This window comes from Choristoneura fumiferana, chromosome 27 (assembly GCF_025370935.1).
Source record: "Choristoneura fumiferana chromosome 27, NRCan_CFum_1, whole genome shotgun sequence".
NCBI lineage: Eukaryota > Metazoa > Arthropoda > Insecta > Lepidoptera > Tortricidae > Choristoneura > Choristoneura fumiferana.
In genome coordinates this window covers 9,248,324-9,270,595 of record NC_133498.1, presented here as the reverse complement: position 1 = coordinate 9,270,595, position 22,272 = coordinate 9,248,324, and the positions used below count along the sequence as shown (strand labels likewise).

The 22,272-nt window shown below is 38.0% G+C and overlaps 1 protein-coding gene across 1 annotated transcript; it reads left to right on the top strand.

The window, feature by feature from the left end:
- Positions 1-3,044: 3,044 nt before the first annotated feature.
- Positions 3,045-19,988, top strand: LOC141443551 (cysteine dioxygenase type 1-like; the record flags this gene model as incomplete). The annotated part of the gene is given in 7 exon segments (XM_074108858.1): positions 3,045-3,335; positions 8,767-8,873; positions 9,721-9,870; positions 14,950-15,096; positions 18,269-18,441; positions 18,757-18,926; positions 19,756-19,988. Coding segments are annotated over 6 exon segments (771 nt in total). The 3' UTR covers positions 19,795-19,988.
- Positions 19,989-22,272: the final 2,284 nt, after the last annotated feature.

The following is a 22,272-nucleotide window of genomic DNA, read 5'->3' as shown; positions in this document are numbered from 1 at the left end:
TCATGTAATGTTTACTATAAATACATACATATAACGTAGACAGTAGCTACGTTTCGGTAATTTAGCTGTCCCAAACTAAACATAACGTGCGTCAAATTATGTTCCGGAAAGTCAGGTACGACTACGGGCGAACCAATGATCGTTAGGGCGGAGAAGGTCTTCATGCAAGTCCGCGAGGCGGCACAGCAGAGCTACTACGAAACTCGAAGTTCGTATCGTACCGTCCCTCTCGCTCTCGTATTAAATAGTATATGTGTCAGAGCGACCGATGACAAGAACTTCGAGATTCGAGTTTCGTGGTAGCCCAGCAGGACCGGTTACAGGGGGCTAACAATTTTCAGCTCGTTTAGACATGTGCCTGCCAAGCACCAGCAGATGTACCTGCGCTCCGACTTCTAGCTGGTAGATAGGAAGCTACTATCCCAGACTTACATAGGATACTTTTTATCCCGGGCAAATTAGAAATTCCTGCGGGAAACAGAAGTTAAGTAACAGCTAGCATATAATGTGTCGTAGGAGTGTTCGAGAAGACGTCCGATACATTATACATCCACTGATAAGGCTTAACTGGGCTGATAAGAGTTGTATGACTGATAACAACGTTAAATAAACAATATAATATATCATAATTAGATAGGATTTCTAAGACCCCCTAGGAAGTTAATAACTAGTATCTTAAGATAGCTGGTGCCCGCAATTTGCTGCAAGAACTATTTAAGAGATAAGAACTAAATGTTACCTTTCATAATAATACAGTTATATAAAATATAACATTTTTATGTACATATTATTCTCGTAGTCCATAACTTGCCTACAATGTGTTGGGAAACTGTAAATTAAGTAAGGATATTCTTGATAAATAAATAATAAATACCTACGTATTTATAATTATCAATATTGGTCATTGACATGCAAAGTTTATTCAGGATTGGCATTATAGCACCTACGAGACGCCAGTGTTGCCATGCGTGGCGCGCTTGACAGAGCCCGAGATATGGACGCGGGAAAAACAATTGTCAGTGTGTAAAAGAAGTCTGGCCCGAGTCGACAGTCTCAGGAATGGCATTACTGAGATTTCAGTGAATGACTGCCGTATTGTTTCGATTTTATGTTGACTTTCATTAGTCCTTCAAAATAGTTTCATTCACTGCTCGAATCCCACCTACATTGAAAATAAATAAATGTAATCTTATTTAATCTATCCCTATCATATTATAAATGCGAAAGTTTGCAAGTTTGTTTGTTAACCAATTTAGATGTAATTCGGTATGTATTTAGTTTGAGTCCCTGGAAAAATAATATTATAGGTTACTTTTCATCAAGGTAAATTTCATAGGTCCCACGGGATAGCGCTAAACTAATTATATGCGGACAGAGTCGCGAGAAACAGCTAGTAGCCTATATAGCCAGCATATGCTGAGACTGGGGACACATTGTCCCGAACTTTTTATTTTTTTCTCCCACATTTTTTTTGTTATTTTAATTTTAAGTTGTGGCAATAAAGGTTTTTTTTTATAGTGACCCTGGGCAAAGGTAAGAGGAAAGAAAGAAAGGAAGGAAGAAAGATAGAAAGAGAAAAGATTTGAATTTGTTTTCTTTCTCTCTTTCTTGTAGATCCGACTCTGTTAATTGTCACGCTCGATTTATTCATGACAAAAATGGAAAGAATGGTTAAAAATAAAAGAGTTGTGTGAGGAGAGCTCTTGACCTCCGGAACTCGCACTCAGCTGGCTTTTTTGTTTCTTATCATAAGATCAAAGTCTAGTTTGTTTTCCTTTGCCTAGCTACCGCGCAGCCGCAAGCAGCAAAAGTTAACTTTAACATGTTTATCATTAGAATGAAAATAGTAAAACAGTGTACAGGTTGCAATGCGATGCAATTCTAATAGAACAGGTTTAACCTACCGCAATTAACTTATTGTGGTGTTACTAGTTACTGCTTACGTTCTATTGGAAGTATAGTATACGCCGTGTTTCCCTTGACTTCCTTTAACTTCGACAGTTCATTGATCAAACATGTTTTTAGGGTTCCGTAGCCAAAGTGGCAAAAACGGAACCCTTATAGTTTCGCCATGTCTGTCTGTCTGTCCCTCCGTCCGCGGCTTTGCTCAGGGACTGTCAATGCTAGAAAGCTGTAATTTTTCACGGATATATATGAAAACTATGCCGACAAAATGGTACAATAAAAAAATAGACGTTAAGTTTTTTTCTCATCCAACCCTATAGTGTGGGCTATCGTTGGATAGGTTTTAACCATTAGGGGGTTGCCAAGACGATTTTTTGATTCAGTGATTTGTTTGCGAATTATTCAACTTTAAAGTGCAAATTTTCATTAAATCGAGCGCCCCCCCCTCTAAAATCTAAACCGGTGGGTGGAAAAATTTGAAAAAAGTCAGGATGATAGTAAGTATATCAAACTTACAAGGAAAACTATAACGGCTAAGTTTGCTTGAAAATTATTAGTAGTTTAAAAGTAAATAGCAGCCTAAGGTATAAAATTTACCTAAACTTATTTTTATTCCGTATAAAATACGAAATCATTAGAAAAATATTACTTAATTTTTTCGCAATGGCTACGGAACCCTATTTTAGGCGTTTCCGACACGCTCTTGGCCAGTTTTTTTTTAATCAAATCCATTTTTCATAAGAGAAGAACTCAAACAAAACTGATTAATTAGCTGTACGGGCAAATAAGTAACGATTGATAAGTGTCTGTGAATATTTAGGTACAGTCGTATCATGAAATAACTAGATCAAACCAGTTGCAGTCTTATTGTCCGACGCAATCAGAATCACAATTGTTTTCATCACTTCTTTCCGTCAAATGGGATAAGATGAGGGTTGAAGTTGAACGAGATGTTAAAAGCGATCGCAAATATTAACGGCCTCAGAAGTCTTATTATCCGACGCACTCAGAATCACGCGTCTTTCACTATTTCGTTCTCTCAAATGGGATAAGATGCGGGTAGAAAGAGATGAATGCGATCCTGAGCGTCCGGGGTTTAATGATAACTTAGACGACTAATATATACTAGGTAGGTTTAGGTAAAAAAAAACGTAAGCAAGAACTACAAAAATTTTTAAAACATGGCGCTTCCTAAAATACAACGCAATAGCTTAATATTATACTTTCCCCACTCACAGCGCTTACTTATATACGAGTTAAGTGAAAACGAACTGCAGTAGCCATCGCCTTTGAGATAAAAAAAATTAAAACGTTAGACGCGCGAACCGATCACTCCATACTCGATTGCGCGCGAAAGCGGACATTTTTAACGTGCAAAGCGTTATTGCAAAGTGCCAGTGATAAGTGTGTGGATTAAAGAAAAACAAAACGTAAGTTTTTTTTTTTTAATTTAAGATTGACGATGGGGTGTTTCATTCAGCCTTAAATGTCATGATTTTACGTTTTTAGTTTGATCGTGTCTTCATGCTTTTGTTTACTGTTTTGTTTTAACACGGTCGTCGCCGGTTGTCAGATCTGAGACTTGTTTTCGTGCGGTGCACGCATATATGCGTTGAAATGACTGCTTTATTATGATTAGGGCATTATGAGACAGCCAAATAAAACGCCTATATGCGTTCTCGGTAATCAATGCGTTTATGAAGAAGGGAAGGCGTTTTAATACCAGACACCCAATGGCATTATAAAACACCTACAATACAAAATTGCTAATACGTAAAAGCGATTTAAGTACCTACTTGAATTTTTTCATGCAATTGACCCCTGGGTCATTTTGAGCCAGAAAATACCAGAAATGCGTATCTATCTATTAATAAGGAACCTTCCCTGCCGCGTTAATGTATTTGACAGAATATGTTTAGCAAAGAAATTGAATCCAAAGGAAATGGATTTTGAATTTCGCGGAAAAGAAATCCTATGTCAAGAAGACGTTAATATCTAAGGCTTATTATATAGTTAACGATTATATCATGGACAGGGATATTTGGAAATAATCGCGATCCCTTCAAATAGCGAACCTACTGTGTTAAAAATAAAGTTGTGTTAAATACTTGTGATGTATAGATATCATTTAATAATATTGTAAATCTGTTTAAAAAAATATACCTCGTTGAGTTTCTTGCCGGATTATTCTCAGCAGAGGTTTTTCCGAACCGGTGCAGTAGATTTTTTTTGACATTCATAAGTGCTTGTTTTAGCCTAAATTGAATAAAGATATTTTTACTTTGACTTTGACTTTATGTATATCACGATTATATGTTATGTAAGAGTATTTATATAGTTTAACTAGTCGAGCAAGTAGGTAAGGCACTTACAAGAGTTAAACTTAGTGAGTACTTGTGAAGCCAGTTTTCTATAACACATTCATTTTAACAGCCCATTAAGTTACAATGAGAGAGAGTCGCTAGCACTTCCATTTTTAACAGACTCCAAAGGAGTGTTTGTCAGAAATTTCATTTTTAGTATCAACAACCTTTTTTTCTCGTACGTCGTACGTAAACACATTCCTCGCAACATTATCCTCGCACATCTCTGGTGGAAATGCAGCCTTAGCGTCATGTGTGTCTGATGTTTGTTGTCTGACTAAAAAAGTCCCCCCTCCTCAGCACAATGCCACGGCAAGCCGAGGCGCTGATCTGTTGTCTGTTAGTCAATCAGGATACAGTTTTATGGGCAAGGATGTAGTAGATTACCCAGAAAGCAGTGTTAGGAAGTATTTTAATGGTCAATTATACACCTGCGAATCAGCTCTATGCTATTCAACATATTTGATGCCATATTAGTATAAATATAAATATATAAATTGCATTTTATACTAGAAATGCTAATTTAACATGTTTATGGGTATTAAGGCAAACTAGTATACCTAATATAAGGCAACGACATATACAAAATAAAAGCAATAGACAAAGGAAATGTTGATATTATTATGCTACGTTTAGTACGCAATTTTTCAAGGCTAGAGTGAATAAGCTGTTGCTGGACAAGTGAGATTCACTTTTGGCCTCATTCACACTTTTTATCAGTTGAGATAGGTGTCAATCACAGGTCAGTTTTAGGTTTAAAAAAATTTGGATGTAGAGCCAAAATTATGGAACTAATTTGCCAGATCAATTTGCACCAATGTTGTCACAATTCCACCAGTTCTATTCTTATTTGTATTACCAGTGGTATACCTGATACAACTGGTATAGTAAAGCGTCTACATCAAACCATTGATACTGTCAGGGTTCAGGATTAAGATACACCAACATCTTTTAGAATATTCTTGGCCTGCTACAGAGCTAAAGAAAACAATGGACTCCTAGTGTAACTGAAGTTGCTCAGGAGCTTTAATAATAATGATAACAATAAAACCGTTAATTTCGAGAAACATGGCGGCCGTACAATACATTATTTACAGACTAACATACATATAATCTCACTAATATTATAAATGCGAAAGTTTGTAAGTCTGTTTGTTTGTTACTTCATCACGTCTAAACCACTGATTGATTGATTAATTGATTAAAACTTTATTCTCACCATAACACAAAAAACACAATATCGAACTATACTCGTACGTAGGTAGGTATTAATAAAGTTAAGATCAACCTAATAGGGTTATGGTTAGGGTAACCGATTCAGATGAAAATTCGGCATACAGATAGTTTAGGTCCCTGAGAAGGACATAGGATAGTTTTTATCCCAGAAAATTGCATAGTTCCCGCGGATTATGCGCGGATGGAGTCGCGGGTAATATAGTGCTTAAATAAAAACAAAATTAATTAAGTTGCTGATGGTGTAGTAACTAAGTCCCTAACGCTACGCGGTGTTGTATGGAGAGAGATATGCTCAGGATTTCTCTACGGGATCGATTCAGAAATGAAGATTACCCACGTTTTAGAACAAAAAACTTGGAATGATTATTCAACTTTTTTAAATTGGTTATATACTTTTTTAGCTCGCGAATTAACTTAAGTAAGACATGAGTAGATATTGTTTATAAACAAAACTTCGTTTAACTATCTCGGCAAGGGGAGAGGTCGAAAAACAGATAATGTCTTACGCATTTCATTCAATCAACACATTCTACAAGCAAAACAATCCCACCCTTATTTTCATCAGGGTAAAGTTAATATTGCTGATTTGTTTCATTCAAGAAACAAATAGTCGGTGACCCCAGAGTTTCCTTAAAAAGGCGTAGAAGCTGATAATCATCATCATCATCAGCCGGATGACGTCTACTGTTGGACATAGGCCTCCCTCATAGACCTCCAGTTGCTTCGGTTGACATAGCCAAGCAGATTGGCTCATTGAAATGGCAATGGGTGGGCCATGTAGCACGCAGAACACATGGCCGTTGGCCAAAAAGTTCTCGAATAGCGTACCTAGAAACGTCTACCAACGATATGGACAGTCAAACAAACTCGGAATCATAATCGCTTTCACTGCTTCTTTCTTTCACACGGTTTAGCATGATAGAAAGAGGTGGTGGATGCGATCGCAGGCGCCCGTTTGCTAAGGCGAGTATAGATAGATGCAAGTTGCATTACGTACATTTATTCGACTGGATGGCAAACAAGCAAGTGGGTCTCCTGATGGTAAGAGATCACCACCGCCCATAAACATCTGCAGCACCAGGGGTATATTGACGCATATTGCACATGCGTTGCCAACCTAGAGGCCTAAGATGGGATACCTCACGTGCCAGTAATTTCGCTGGCTGTCTTACTCTCCATTTATTATAATTACATGGACGGTGTGCTTACGAGCCGACAATGCGGACGTACGTTCACAGCAAAGTTGCTATGTAAGCCATCTTAGAGCGCATGCGCGCCAAACAAATGATTAGGAGTAGAAGTGGTCGCCATGGCCGAAATCTGTCGGATCATCGATAGATATTTATCTTGCAATGTAGGTATAGTGCGTGTCAAATATTGAAGTTAAAATAATCTGGTAGAGACATCCTGGTGGTCTGACCAGGATCAGTTCCGCAGGAGGGAACTCCTCAACGGTTAACGGCTTGAAATTTGGTATACGCAAATGTAGTGCCGAATATGATTTTGTACCTTTCGGCGTCGAGACCCTTGGTCCGTGGGGCCCTGGCGCTCTGAGCCTCTTCAAAGATCTATCAAAGAGACTCAGAGATACCACAGGAGGCGAAGAGCTGGCAGTTTCCTCGCTCAACGCTCAGTCTTGCGATCAGCGGGAAATGCTGCAGCATCTTGGTACCATGCCGCAGGGTCCATTTTTAGATTTAATATAGTTTTAGTTTATTTAATTTTATTGTACATAATATACCTTTTTTATAGTTGGACCTGTATTGTTCTGGTAATAAATAAAAATTGTTTGGAAGACAATGCAAGTACAGTTAACAAAAAGTGCAGCCAAGTTTTTTCGGTTCAGGGAAAAGAGTAATGAATATGGACATCCATTCATAAAAAATTTCATTCATAAGAGTAATATCAGCGAGATTACCCACCGATTGACACACCCCCAATCGTACAATCGGTATTTACGAAACAACTGAATCGTGACACTATAGAACCTTTTCACAGAAAATGACACAGACATCGCATTGCCTGCGAAGGAAAATGATTATGACGATTACTGTGAGAGAGTTCTATATAGGCGGAAATCGTTCGACAGTAAACATCAAAATTATCAATTGTTATCGATGTAAATCCGATTTCTTATCATACATTAAAGTAGGCGTTCTTGGGCGGGTGTTATACATATATTGATAGAAGCGATAATAATTCGTACGAAAAGTGAAAAACAAAGTAATCTTTAGATAACTGTAACTACGTTGTAGCGATCATCGCTGAATCAAAACTAAAATATATAACCATCTTCTGGCCATATCATAATGACTCATGATAAAAATGGGAAAAATCCAAGCTGGTTTAACCTACGGCGTCTGAAGCGGAGGGTCGTAGATTCCAATCCCGTTTCACACCTTTTTTTAGGGCCTACCCTAGCTGACGCTTGCACGGCGCGAGTGGACGCCTGTTGAACAATAGTATGAACAGCGCTAACGCGCGCGTCGCGTGCGCAGGATTGTACCATCAGCCAAATAAGTGGTCTATCAATTTTCAAACAAGTTCCTATCAAATAAATACGTCGCTAAAGTCGAACTTTCAAGTTGACAGACACGTCTATTGGCATTATTGTTTTATGACAGGCAAACGATTATCAACTTTAGGGTGGTAGAACACATTTGGCTGATGGTACATCAGAGATTTTCAACCGGTGTGCCGCGTATATTTTCGGGCGATGGCGAAGTGTATGCGACTCGTGCAAAAGGTGTCAACGAGACCCTATTAATAAGGCCGCTCGCCCACGGCGACTTTTTGTAGCGATGCAGTAGCGATGCTGTCACACGTTCGCATAGATACAGTCGCGATGCGGTCGCTAGCTGTGTACCCTCGCCCACACAACCACGATTCAGTCGCGATGCAAACGCGCTACTGTCGCGCTTCACCCTCCCTCCCTTCACACCCTCCCTCCGTTCTCTCCACGATGTCGTCCGAAACCGTCGCGCGTTTGCATCGCTACAGTACCACTACCATGAGTTTACAGTGACCGTACTCGATAGCGACGGCGTAAATTATTTGTATGGAGAATTGTGCAGCGCCTCTACAAATAATGTACGCCGTCGCTATCGAGTACGGTCACTGTAAACTCATGGTAGTGGTACTGTAGCGCGTTGCCAATGCGACTAACATATTCTTTTGATAGGAATTTGTTTAAAAATTGATAGACCACTTATTTGGCTGATGGTACCTAGTGTTTTATTTTATTTCCCATGTTTTGTTTCAGAACAAGACATAAACAATGGACGTTGAGAACGCCAACTGCAAGATGCGGGTGTCTCAGTGCACCGACATGGAGGTTTTGCCCATCGAGAGACCACTCAAGATTCACCAGTGAGTACAGCAATATGATTTATTGAATCAAGCGTTACTATGCGGAGGTCCATATCAATGATCTAAAAGAATTTAGGCCACGCGCTAGGTCGCGGGTGAACAAAGAAATTCTTTTTCCCAAAAATGTCCGTAAAAGTCTACATTATTCCTTACATATCAGAGGGCTAAGTGCATAGTCTATGGTCAGCGAGAAATTAAAAAGTTAAAAAGATTGCAGGCGCGCAAGCTCGACAATAATTTATTATTGTCTAGTCTCAAACTTTTTAAAAAGTAAAACGGCCATGGAAATGTTGGCACAAGTCGTATACAGCCAACTCAAATGGCTGCTATCAATTATTTTGTTGACTTTTTTTATTGGATCTGAAACAGCTTGTGGTGTTTTCGGTGGAAAAATACACGTGCTGTTTTTTTTTTAATGAAAAAAGGCGGGAAGGCATGAAAATTTTATTGGAATAAAATTAAATGTCATAATATATTTTGTTGAGAAAAGGTATATTCCAATTTAGTTTTTTCCTTCCCCATTTTTGAGAAAAGCTTTATATTAAGTCTCTGCTGGAATAGCAATTACTGGCTTCGTATTAGTAAAACGGACTCGCAAGCTCGTCTGTTTAATTCTCATACTCAACCAGCAATTGCCTACTTCCAGGCCACGACAATAATCTACTGTTAGTTCATTTACAGCAATAATTATGATGATGATGATTTGTTCCGGATATCCCTCAAAGGGACATAGGGCTCGTAGAAGATCCCGGCCGGAGATCGAACCCGGAAAAATCGATCGAATCAAAATGATTTTTTAGCTACTTTTGTAACAAGTTGTATAAACTATAGCTCTCTTTTTTTACAGTGAAATAACAGGCCTCCAGAAGTTAATTGAGGAGCTGCACGCAATCTTCTCTAATGACCACGTGAACGTCCAAGATGTGCAGAAGCTGATGCTGGGGTACAAATCTGACCCGAAGGACTGGAGGAAATTTGCTAAGTTCGATCGGTTCCGGTGAGTTTTATCTATATTTTATCTGTGGTACTTAAGCTATCTGTGGTAACAAAACTTGGAGTGATCACTAGTGGAACAAGCATCGATAATTGAGATTATCGATATAGGAACTCACTACCTGTCACAAAACTTTGCCCCGTGGATTCCTGTGTCTGCCCGCGACCTTTTGAGAGCTACGCAACCGCAATGCTATCTATGTATATATATGTAGGTAGTGCCACCAGAGTTGAGGTCACGCACACAAGAACATGTCATGTAATGACAGCAAGATTTTGACAATAAGTCATTCATTTCATTCATTCTCCTTTTATGCAATCAGTTCTTTTTGTAGCTGTGTGAGCAATTATTCACTTCAACTCTAACACTTCGACTCAACATCTAACATCTGGTAGCATTTTGGACGGTCGTGTTACTCTGAAGATGAGCTCTGGTTGAGTTCGAAACGCGTCAGTATAGTGTGGTGGTGATAGTTGGGTTTGTGTGATTTGTGTGTGTTCTTACAGTGTGTAGGTGGAGGAACTGCATGAACACGCATTCCTTGCATAAACGTAGCTATCATAAGGTCGCGAGTGAGCAAAGTATTTGTTTTAGTTCATTGAGTCTTATACATTCAATTTTTCTTTGCGAGGTACGGAACGTTATTTATAATATAATATGGATTCTTATACCCGTTTCGTTTTACGGAAAACCGTGTGAAAATTTCACAAACTTATCTAAAGCTTGTGGCTGGTTTAACCAAGTAAAGTAGATATTTACTGTTTTTCTTCTACGTCGCAGATTCTAATAATCTTGTCAGTATTTCGTAATAAATTGTATCATTCGCTCAATTTAATCTAAATCGCTAATCTAGAAAAACACACCTTGAAGAGTTAGGCATTTTTTATGATTATATCTATATTGATTATTGATCTATAATCTATATTCATTATTATTATATCATTCAAAGGTCACCGAAAATGGCGTCTTTAATTCATGTAATCGGTCAACAATTTTGTCCGAGACTTGAAATAAACTAACAAATTTAACAACAAAGAAACTTTATCGCTCTTTGTATGACTAAATATGTTAAACCAGCTATTGCCCGCGGCTTCTCCCCCGTTGTAATTTTTCTAAATTTGCTTCCATAAAAACCTTCTCTTGAGAGTAACGACCACAACAAACATTGAATTAGCGAAATCGTCGCCACATAGACGGCAACTACCTTAAATATTGGAAAGAGCACATTCTATGTAAAGAAGACATTCCTTGCATATATATGGATTTTTTTAAAACTGCGTGTCTTCACCGGGACTCAACCAAGTCAAATGTGACAAAAATAAAATGCCCTATTTTATGATGCAGATCGAAAGGGTTACTGATAAGGTTCATTTATAAACAGATAACATCATGTCAGCCGAAAGACGTCCACTGCTGGACATAGGCCTCCCCCAAGGCTCTCCACTCAGACCGGTCTTGTGCTTTCCGCATCCACCGCGATCCCGCGATCTTAACCAGGTCGTCGCTCCATCTTGTTGGAGGCCTACCGACAGCTCGTCTCCCGGTCCGCGGACGTCATTCGAGAACCTTCTGACATCGCCAATCAGTCCAGAAGACCAAAATTCAGTTACGTGTTAATTAGGTTTTACTTCGGAACATTTCGGAACTATAGGTAATACATCGATTTTTGATTTTAAAAAATCCATTAATGCAGTATTTGTTATTTTCTAAATAAAAGTAAGTCTCCATTGCGTACAATTTGCTATTTCTAATATTAAGGTAGCTGCGATGCATTTCCCGTGACGGGTAAAAACAAAATTAAAAGTTATTGTTAGTTTTCATGCTCTTCTGTTATTTTGATTATGTTATCTGGTGTTAAATGAACCTTATCGGTGACCTTTTTGGTCTACGTCATAAAATACGGCATTAAATTGCTGTCGCATTTGACTGGTCCCGACTAAGACAAGCGATTTGACAAAAAACCATAAATGGGCGTTTTCAAAAAAAGTGTACATTTCTTTTTTTTTTTGAAAAAGTATGGGTTTTCCTACTCAGAATCAAGACACAATCGATTTCGATAGTTGGGCGTTTTCGAAAAAAAGTGTACATTTCTTTTTTTTTAAATTTTGGAAAAAATATAGTTCTTCGTACTCAGAATGAAGAGCACAATCGATTCCGATAGTTTAAAAAAAGACCCCAAAAATTACAGTTTTGCGACGTTTTTTTTCACACATTCAGTATAGGCGTGACAAACTGACTCATTAAATTTTGTATGAAAAAATGGGGACATTTTTAAACGATCGGAATCGACTGTGCTCTTGATTCTGAGTAGGAAAAACCATATTTTTTAAATAAAGGAAAGTCTCCTTTACGGTTCTCTGCCTTTTCCCAAATGTTTCATTTGCCAAACTGTTTCATTTGCCAACTCTGGATTTTCTCAGAAACTATATTTTATTTCGGAACTTTTATAAAACAAACCTAGCCTAACGTACTGTGTTCTATAAAAGCATAAGAAAATACACCGAAAAAAATTTTTGGTTACGGAGAAAATTGAGAGTTGGGAAAAACAATTGGCAAATGAAACATTTGGCAAACAAAATTCTGCGAAAAGGCAGAACCCGTATTGAACAGTAGCTCTATATTATACAAACCATAGTAGATTTTACCTCTTTGCTACCGAATTACCGAATGGTATCTTATCTTTATTATTTAAAATATTTTAGTCAAAACAATACTATTGTCGCCCGATCCAGTTGTAGATAAGGAAACGGACTCCTGCTTACTTCGTCTTTGCAGGCCTGTTCGGGTTACGTCAAGGTCGAAAGAGACACAAAATAAAGTACTATAAAGCTAATTTAAAAGTTCCAAGCCCAATGGCTGTTAATCCGACTTCCTACTAATATTATAAATGCAAAAGTTTGTAAGTCTGTCTGTTTGTTTGTTACTTCATCACGTATAAACCATCGAACCGATCTAAATGAAATTCGGTATACAGATAGTTTGAATCCCGGAGAAGGACATAGGAAACTTTTTATCCCGGAAAATTGCGTAGTTCCCGCGGGATAGCGATAAACGAATTTTGCGGACGGAGTAGCGGATAACGGCTAAAGTAAAATGGTAAAAAGAGGTCAAGTATGTTAGAACCCTGTAAAGTATTTAAATTTCAACAATCGAGGCCCATTCGAACTCGCCATCAGCTCGGAAATACCCAGAAATGAGTAAACTACTGAAATATTTTAGACAATCTTGAGATACATTTTTATTAGCATTATGGTAAGCAACTTTTGCAGACCTTGGACTCTTACGGCTCCATTGACTTTGTATACAACTGAAACTCATCCGCAGGTCACGGATCGGTTCATTGAAAGGGATGGACCTCCGCAAAGTACGCCTGATTCAATAAATCACTTTGTATAGATTTTAGGTTTAGATTTAAAGACGTTTATATTTCCTCTTAATTAACAATTCACTTACAGAGCAAATACAAGATTTGTAATTGAATTTGTTAGTGCGTAGATTTAAATATAGTATAGTGTTAAAAATCATGCCAAAGCATTATAATAAGACATTGATCTTGTAATTATTAGCCTTATTAAAATTTATTTATTTATTTGTTGCTGTTTATCTCACTACCTATATTTATTTTGGACGTATATTATATGTACGATATAATTATGTATGTATTCGTAGATGTATTGCTGTTACGTTTAAATTTTCTTATCTACTTTTGATGCACCACCTGTTGTAAACTAGTCCTTCCTTCTTTCTGTAAAAAAGGTTGCCTGGAAGAGATCGCTCTTAAGCGATAAGGCCGCCTATTGCTCACCTTGTAATATTTTTTTCTGTGTATCTGTTTTCTGTATCGCTTACTATAACTGGTATACAATAAAGAGTCTTTGTATTGTATTGTATTGATACACAAACAAGTTTCACACAATAATTCACAGAAGTGGGTAGATTTATTTTGTATTGTTCAAGTATAATCTTTATATCTATAATACCTTTAACCGTAATCCGTAATCGGTACCGTTAATCAGAATCTCGGAAACGGCTCCAACTATTTCGATGAAATTTGGTCTGCAGTTGTTTTCGGGGTTAAAAAATCGATCTAGCTTGGTCTTATCTCTGGGAAAACACTGGCTGCCGAGTTTTAGCCCGAGCGGAGCTCGGTCGCCCAGGTACTAGTACCTATACTCGTAAGCGTTATGAATCAAATCACAACATGCAGTAATTATATTATTTTTATTTATTTTATTTATTTAATAAACATTACACCATCATTACAGGACATCCAATGCGATAGCGTACCAACGTAATTTATACAATTTAAATATCAAATAAGCTTATTTTTATGTAAAATTATAAAGACTCTAAAAATTGACATAAAGGAATCTTCTATACTATCAAATATATTGACCCGGATAACTCACGTCTTAAATCGAGTTTATCGACATCATCGTCCCACTGCTGGGCACAGGCCTCCTCTCAGAACAAGAGGGCTTGGGTCATAGTTCCCACGCGGGCCCAGTGCGTATTGGGAACTTCACACGCACCATTGAATTGCTTCGCAGGTTTGTGCAGGTTTCCTCACGATGTTTTCCTTCACCGCAAAGCTCGTGGTAAATTTCAAATGTAATTCCGCACATGAATTTCGAAAAACTCAGAGGTGCGAGCCGGGGTTTGAACCCACGACCCTCTGTTTGAGAGGCGATAGGTCAAACCACTAGGCCACCACGGCTCTTTAGGCCAGCTCGACATGTTTCGGGCTAATCCGTAGCTTCGTCTTCGGAGCAACGCGACTCAGCGGCTGCTGCAACACGCGCACTGCACGCCGCCGCTCTGCTCGCGCGACTACCCGGCGAAACTGACACCGTCACACAACTACCCGCGTTTTCATAATCATTACAACTGGTCAATATATCCGGGTCAATATATTTAATATGAGTGAGTCTCACGGTAGTTTCATGTTAAAAATGCAGTAATTATAATTATTATCCAATAAAACGATGTTAACAATGGATAACTACTACGCGACAAGTCATTTCCACGTTACAATAATTATTAGTGAAACATCTTTAACAAGACCAACAATTTACACCGCAGTTACACCCGCAATTTGGTGGATGCTGGGAACGGGGCGTTCAACATCATGATACTCTGCTGGGGCGCGGGACATGCCTCAGCAATACACGACCACGCGGATTCTCACTGCTTCATGAAGATTCTGTCCGGAAACTTGGAGGAAGTCAGGTAAGCATCACGACCCTAGGAAGAGTAAGGCCTAGGCTTAAACTACCGTAAACTGCATCAACTTTGCCCTCTGGCCCCAACATTGCCTGATTCGATTTAGAGTCGATAACTTAGCACCCTTTAGGTTTTTAAACTTTTGTCTCCCCGTAATAATAATTCCCGTGTAGATAAAAGTTTAAAAACTATAAGAGTCCTAAGTTATCAACTCTAAATCAACTCAGGCCATGTTGGGGCCAGAGGGCAAAGTTGAAGCAGTTTACGTACCAGAAGAAACTACTAAAAGAAACCAACTTAGAAAAGTTGATAACCCGACATTGTCATTTCAAAGTTTGGAAGAACCTACTTAAGAAACAACTAAGAAAAGCGATAAAAACCTACTTTCAAATGAAAAAACTGCATCCAAATTGGTTCACCCGTTTTAGAGCTACGGTGCCATGGACAGACACACAAACTTATAACACCCCTCTTTTTGTGTCGGGGTTTAAAAATACATGTCCAATATAAGTAATATTCTGATGATCTAACTAACTACTTAGACTCTTTTTAGAAGCTTTTATTTAGTTTCACCCGTTGTCTGTCTGTCTGTCCGTAATCAAATCTTGCAAGTTAAATCCGACCAACTTCCAGTAGTTGGATTGACTTGAAATTTGGTATACTTAGGGGCTGTTTCACCATCCAATGATTAGTGTTAACTGACGGTTAAAAGTGATGCCGTCTCCATCTATTCGAATAAAACAAATAGAGACGGCATCACATTTAACGGTCAGTTAACACTAAGTAATCAATGGATGGTGAAACAGCCCCTTAAGTATGTAAATTGCGTGACAATACAATAATCTGGTAGTGACATCCTGGTAGTCCGGCCAGGATCGTCTTCACAGGACGACAATTTGGTATATTACGTTTGTATGATAATGTTTGATATGTATTTGGTATGGACGGAAATGTGGCGTATCGTCAGATATTTTCGCGGTAAAGCTGAAGCAAAGATTGCTATCTTTCATAAATCATGTACTTACCGTAAACTGCTTCAACTTTGCCCTCTGGCCCCAACATTGCCTGAGTTGATTTAGAGTCGATAACTTAGGACTCTTATATAGTTTTTAAACTTTTATCTACACGGGAATTATTATTACGGGGAGACAAAAGTTTTAAAACCTAAAGGGTGCTAAGTTATCGACTCTAAATCGAATCAGGCAATGTTGGGGCTAGAGGGTAAAGTTGAAGCAGTTTACGGTATGTCCTGTAGTCCCATTTTATAAATATTGGGCAAGCCGATGAGAATAGGGTTCTATGGGCACTTCGCCACTTATATGTATGGGTATTGTTATTTAGTTAAAACGGGCATAACTGAAACCAATTGATGACACGTAACTAGAGTAGTTCTGTTTGGTTTGTTCTTGTTATCGCGCGTTATCTCATGAACTGTGACTTGTCTTAGCGCAACGGTCCGAGACGTAAGTTTGACCTTCTTACCGGTTCGATCACGATTGCGGCTCATAATCATCACTAATAGAATACAGTAGTTTGTTAGTCTTTCACACTAAAACAATTGGGTAGATACCTAAGGAAAAAGACCATAAATAGTAGATTGTACAACGAGAGCATAAAACGAGCCATTTTATCCAAGACGTTCATATAGCCCGAGCCGGTACGGCAAGGGTGGATAGACACGTCGAGGGGAAAATGCGGGCTTAATGTTCCCATAGACGTAAAGTGGGGGTGATTTTTGTTTTCTCATCCAACCCTATAGTGTGGGGTATCGCTGGATAGGTCTTTTAAAACCATTAAAGGTTTTCTAAGCCGATTTTTCGATTCGGTGATTTTTTGTGGAATATTCAACTTTAAAGTGCAAATTTTCATTAAAATCGAGCGTCCCCCCCCCCCTCTAAAATCTAAACCGGTGGGTGGAAAAATTTGAAAAAATTCAGGATGGTAGTAAGTATATCAAACTTTCAAGGAAAACTATGACGGCTAAGTTTGCTTGAGAATTATTAGTAGCTTATGAGTAAATAGCAGCCTAAGGTATAAAATATACCTAAACTTGGAAGATTCCGTATAAAATACGAAATCCTTAGAAAAATATTACTTAATGTTTTCGTAATGGCTACAGAACCCTATTTTGGGCGTGTCCGACACGCTCTTGGCCGGTTTTTTATTTATTGATCTATATTGATTGATTTGATTGATTTTTAGTTTTATACAATTAAAAAAATATACCAATCATTATACACCCCAAGAAAAATGGTGCAAGTTGCATTACATTGCGGCGCTCGATTGACCACTACAAACGCGTTGGCTTTACGGCCTCGCAAATTCCGCAATGTAAATGCAACTTGTAAGATTTTTCTTGCAAGTCTAAACGCGGCTTTAGTAACAAGCGCATATTGTATTTAGTATTTATTTATTTGGCAAAAAACATAAAATACATAAGGCCTTATTCTAATAAGTCTTACAATATTATGCACCCTGGTAGGGTATAGCCACATTTAAGCTTAAAAACTACGGTTACATTATGCTATAAATTAAATTGATGGAAGATTGGCAAATTCCACGTACATCACCTATCTCGCGCGACGTCCAACGTGTGTTTGTTTTGTTCTGAGAAATGGAAAACTACTTATCAGAAGCCGATAATTTAAAGGCTTTCTTATTTTTAGACACAAAGGGCATTAGGTGTAAACACAAAGTACTTAGACACTCATCTTAGACTTACGTTTCACAAGCTTTTGTTTCACTTGCAATGTTGATTTCTTTGCTGATTGTTTTTTTACTATGCCCATGCAGTATATACTAACATCGAGATTTGCATCGCGAAAGTATCTAATCCCGCGAATCTTCAATAAACTTTTCCCTGAAACAGAGTGCATGAGTAAAGGAGCATTTAAAACCAAAGTCAAAGCGTATTTGATAGATGATTTCCTTGAAGAAAATAAATAACTATCATTAAACTAAGTTATACATATAATACTCGTATACCTAATAAACTACATGATGTAATTGAATTAATAGTATAGTGAGTATAGGTATAGAAACATAATGTTAAAAATAAGGAGTGTAGTATTCGCCAACAAACTGTTTTGCACTTTGGCGAAGTATTTATCATAAATTTAATGTAATTTTTTTGTTGAGATAAATTAAAAAAATAAAAAAAAAACATTATAAATTACAGATACGACTGGCCAGACAACGTGCAGCCGGAAGTATTGAAGAAATTAATAAACAAAACTTGCTACGACAAAATGGCGGACAGACAAGATGGCGGCGATGGCGACTACGACGCTCAGAACATGAAGGAAATTGGAAGAACTAGGCTGGAAGTTAACGACGTGTGCTATATTAATGGTAAGAGGTATTTAATTTTTTTTAAAGGTAGATTTGGTTTTGTGTGGTACAGACAAGGGCAAAGATATCGACACGGCCAAAGTTGCAAAAATATGTATACACGGCCTTAATGTTAAGTGCATAAAGTCGTGTATACATATTTATCTTTGCCCTTGACTGTACACACACTTCTCATGCGCGTTAAGTTCGTATTTCTGAGCTTAAAACTCTAATTTTGTATGACATTCAAATTTTCACTCTGTATTGAATAAATCAAATAAAACTAAACTAACTGATCTAAAACATATTCATAGTCACATTCTCCATTTTTCCCAGACGCTCTCGGCCTTCACCGCGTGGAGAACCCCTCCCACGCGGACTCGGCAGTATCCCTCCACCTCTACTGCCCCCCCTTCGACAGCTGCCGGGTGTTCGACGCGCGGACCGGAAAGCCTACCACCGTGAAGACCACGTTCTGGTCGATCAACGGGAAGAAAGTTAAAAGGGTAAGTTTATGAGAACCATCGCTGATATCTTACTTTAAGGGGCTGTTTCACCATCCATTGATTAGTGTTAACTGACGGTTAAATGTGATGCCGTCTCCGTCTATTCGAACAAAACAAATAGAGGCAGCATCACACTTAACCGCCAGTTAACACTAATCAATGGATGGTGAAACAGCCCCTAAAGGTCACAACTCATTGGAGCCACCTGGCACCCGACCAGCACCACAATACAATACAATACAATAACTCTTTACTGCACACCAACACAGTAAGCAATACAGAAAACGCAGGTATATACATAGAGATTTTCTAAGGTAAGCAATAGGCGGCCTTATCGCTTCAGAGCGATCTCTTCCAGGCAACCTTTACAATGGACAAAAATAAGGAATAAATTTTAGCAGGTGGTGCAATTTACAGTAGATTGGAGCAATATCAAGAAAACAACTTTATTTAAAAACAATGTTAACTAACCTTGTACAATTATGAGTTTACATACATAAAAAAGAACTAACCTAAGATAGCTTAACTAACTATAACAATGAAAATTATAAAAAGAATACCCCGTCTAAAAGATCTGCCTGTGGCAGGGTTCCCATGACGCTGGCCGCATTACCCCTTTGGATCGCAAGTGAGATCCGCTGGGATAAGTACGCGCCAGCTCTTGGGTCCCCAGAAGCGTCGACCAACCGGGACGACAGGGCCTTTATAAAAAACTTCATGTCGGCTGACCAGGGCCCTAAGGTCTCAACTAACACATACAACGACCATTTGTCGGGTTGTACCCAGAAGGCTGTTTCAGCTTTAATTAATTTTAATTTTTAACTTTCAGGTAATGGAAGCCAATGAATGCGCGGACAGCCAAAATTAATGACTGAAAAAAGAACAAACAAAATTTATGAAATTTTATGGGACCAAATACTGTATGAAAATAATTTTATCATTATATTTAGCTAAGTAAGGATAATGTTAAAAAATATTTATTTACCAATTTAAAAGAGTCAGTATTTAAGAAAAAAATACGTAAAATTATATTTTTTATAAAACGTGTACAACTATTTAATACTCAAAAAAAAATTTTTTCATCGTGCATTTTTTATATCAAAACAAATAACACAGTAACCGTTGGTTTTAGTGCTGTGACTGTGAAGTGATATTGCAATAAAATTTAAGTTTAGCATTACCTACTGGTAAGTACTTAGTAATCGCAAAGTTTAACTTTTTTTCAAGCAATGTATTATGTACAATAATTTGACACGATACAGAGTAGCGCATCTGGGGGGTTACTCTCGTATTTTTATTATAGTAGTTTGTATACAACTGTTACGTAACAATACTTAATGCTACGTTTTATTCAAGATTTACTGTATAATCATTATTAATCGAGACTCATAGTTATTAATATAAACATGAAAACATTGTAAACCAAATTTAGTTTAATACTTTTTTTATTATTCAATAGTTATGTTATAATTAGACGGCACTTAATCACAACAGTACAATGCTAAAATTACCTGGGCGTTTCGAAACTCGAAAATCGAAGTTCGTATCGTACCGTCCCTCTCTCTCTCATATTTAATAATGTAAACGTCATCGGGACGGCAAGATAAGAAGTTCGAATTTTGCACTTAGTAGTACAGGGCCTGTCTTCGTAAATACACAAATTGACATGATTACGAGTAAGTCTCGGTTGTGATATTAATAATACTAGCCTTTGCCCGAGGCTTCGCCCGCGTTTAATTCGGTTATCGCGCGCTGTTCCCTCGGGAACTGTGCATTTTTCCGGGATAAAAAGTAGCCTATGTCACTCTCTGGCCCATAAACTATCTCTATGCCAAATCACGTCGAGCCGTGGCTCGTTTCGATGTGAAAGACGGACAAACACACACACTTTCGCATTTGTAAATATTTATATGTATTTATTTATATTTATTATGTAATATACTAAGTACGATATTCCTAAAGACAAAACTGAGAAAATCAAAATTTATGATGTATAAAATTCCTGAAGATACATGTCCGATGTTCAGTTGATCCACGCTTAAAATATCTAATGTACAAACCAGTAGTAGGTATACATGAAAATCCTAACGACATTTGTATTTCGTTCAGTTGACTTTAGCTAAAGCTTAGATATAACGTGACAAAGTCGACAGAACTCCGCTGGGCGGAGCTCATTTATCTGTGTAGTTTAAGCCTTAGGCCCTAATGCAGTACTAAAAAATATAACCTAACCTATTTATCTAACCATAACAATCTACATATTATGTCCAGTCAAGGCCTATAATTTTTATCGTGTTTGAATCATTGTAATTGTGATGATTTCGAAGAACTGTTACTGACTTTTTGTACTTTACTATTTTGCGTTTTGGTTGAAATAAAGTAGAAAATGAACATAACATATTTTATATTACTTTATAATACTTTTTGGAACAAACAAAACTATCTCTGAGATGTTACAATTTCATCGAGAACCAGTTATAGTTCATTCCTCATAGAAGTAGAGCACAGTGGAAATTGATAGTAGTGAAGATTGTTTTTTTGGAATCTTTTTGTATTTTTTATTTCAATTCCAAATTTTTTGTTACTTTTACGGTCATCCCGTAAAACCTATATCGAAAATACAAACTGAAATATAGATGCACAGAAAAACCAGAAAAATAAGACCAGCGCTGGGAATCGAACCCAGGTCCTCGGCATTCCGTGCCGTGTGCTATACCGCAACACCACCGCTGGACAACGATACAGACACGAATTTCTCCTATGCACCTCATATCTCAGCTTGTGTTGTTTCTTATTTAGCCACTTAAGCAGCGACACTAGCGACATCTATGCCGTAGCCCTCATCGAGAAACTTTTCGGCACTCCATCGGAACTAACCGCTCACCCGGACAAGAGATATCGTTACTAAGCAATCAAATTAAGATTGGTTTTTTGGAATCTTTTTGTATTTTTTGATAGTAGTGACATTACAAGGGGGCAGGGTGAGATTGGGTATTACAACTAATGTTAAAAATCACCGCTCCGCTTTCATGTAAGCAGATTCTAATATTGCTTTACTCCCTACCTTTTATCCCCTACCTTTACCCACTATCTTTCACCTCCTACACCCCACTCTTAACCCATGACCTTTACACTCCATTTCCTACCCGTCCTCCTATCCTCTACACTTATATACTCTCTATGCTCTACCCCAGGGTTTCTTAAAGTGGGGTCCACCCCTTAGGGGTCCGTAGCATGTGTATCAGGGGTCCGCAGTTGGTCAGTCTGTTAAGTGTTAACTATTTGTTAACTGCTGGGCACAAGCCTCCTCTCAGAATGAGAGAGCTTGGGCCGTAGTTCCCACGCG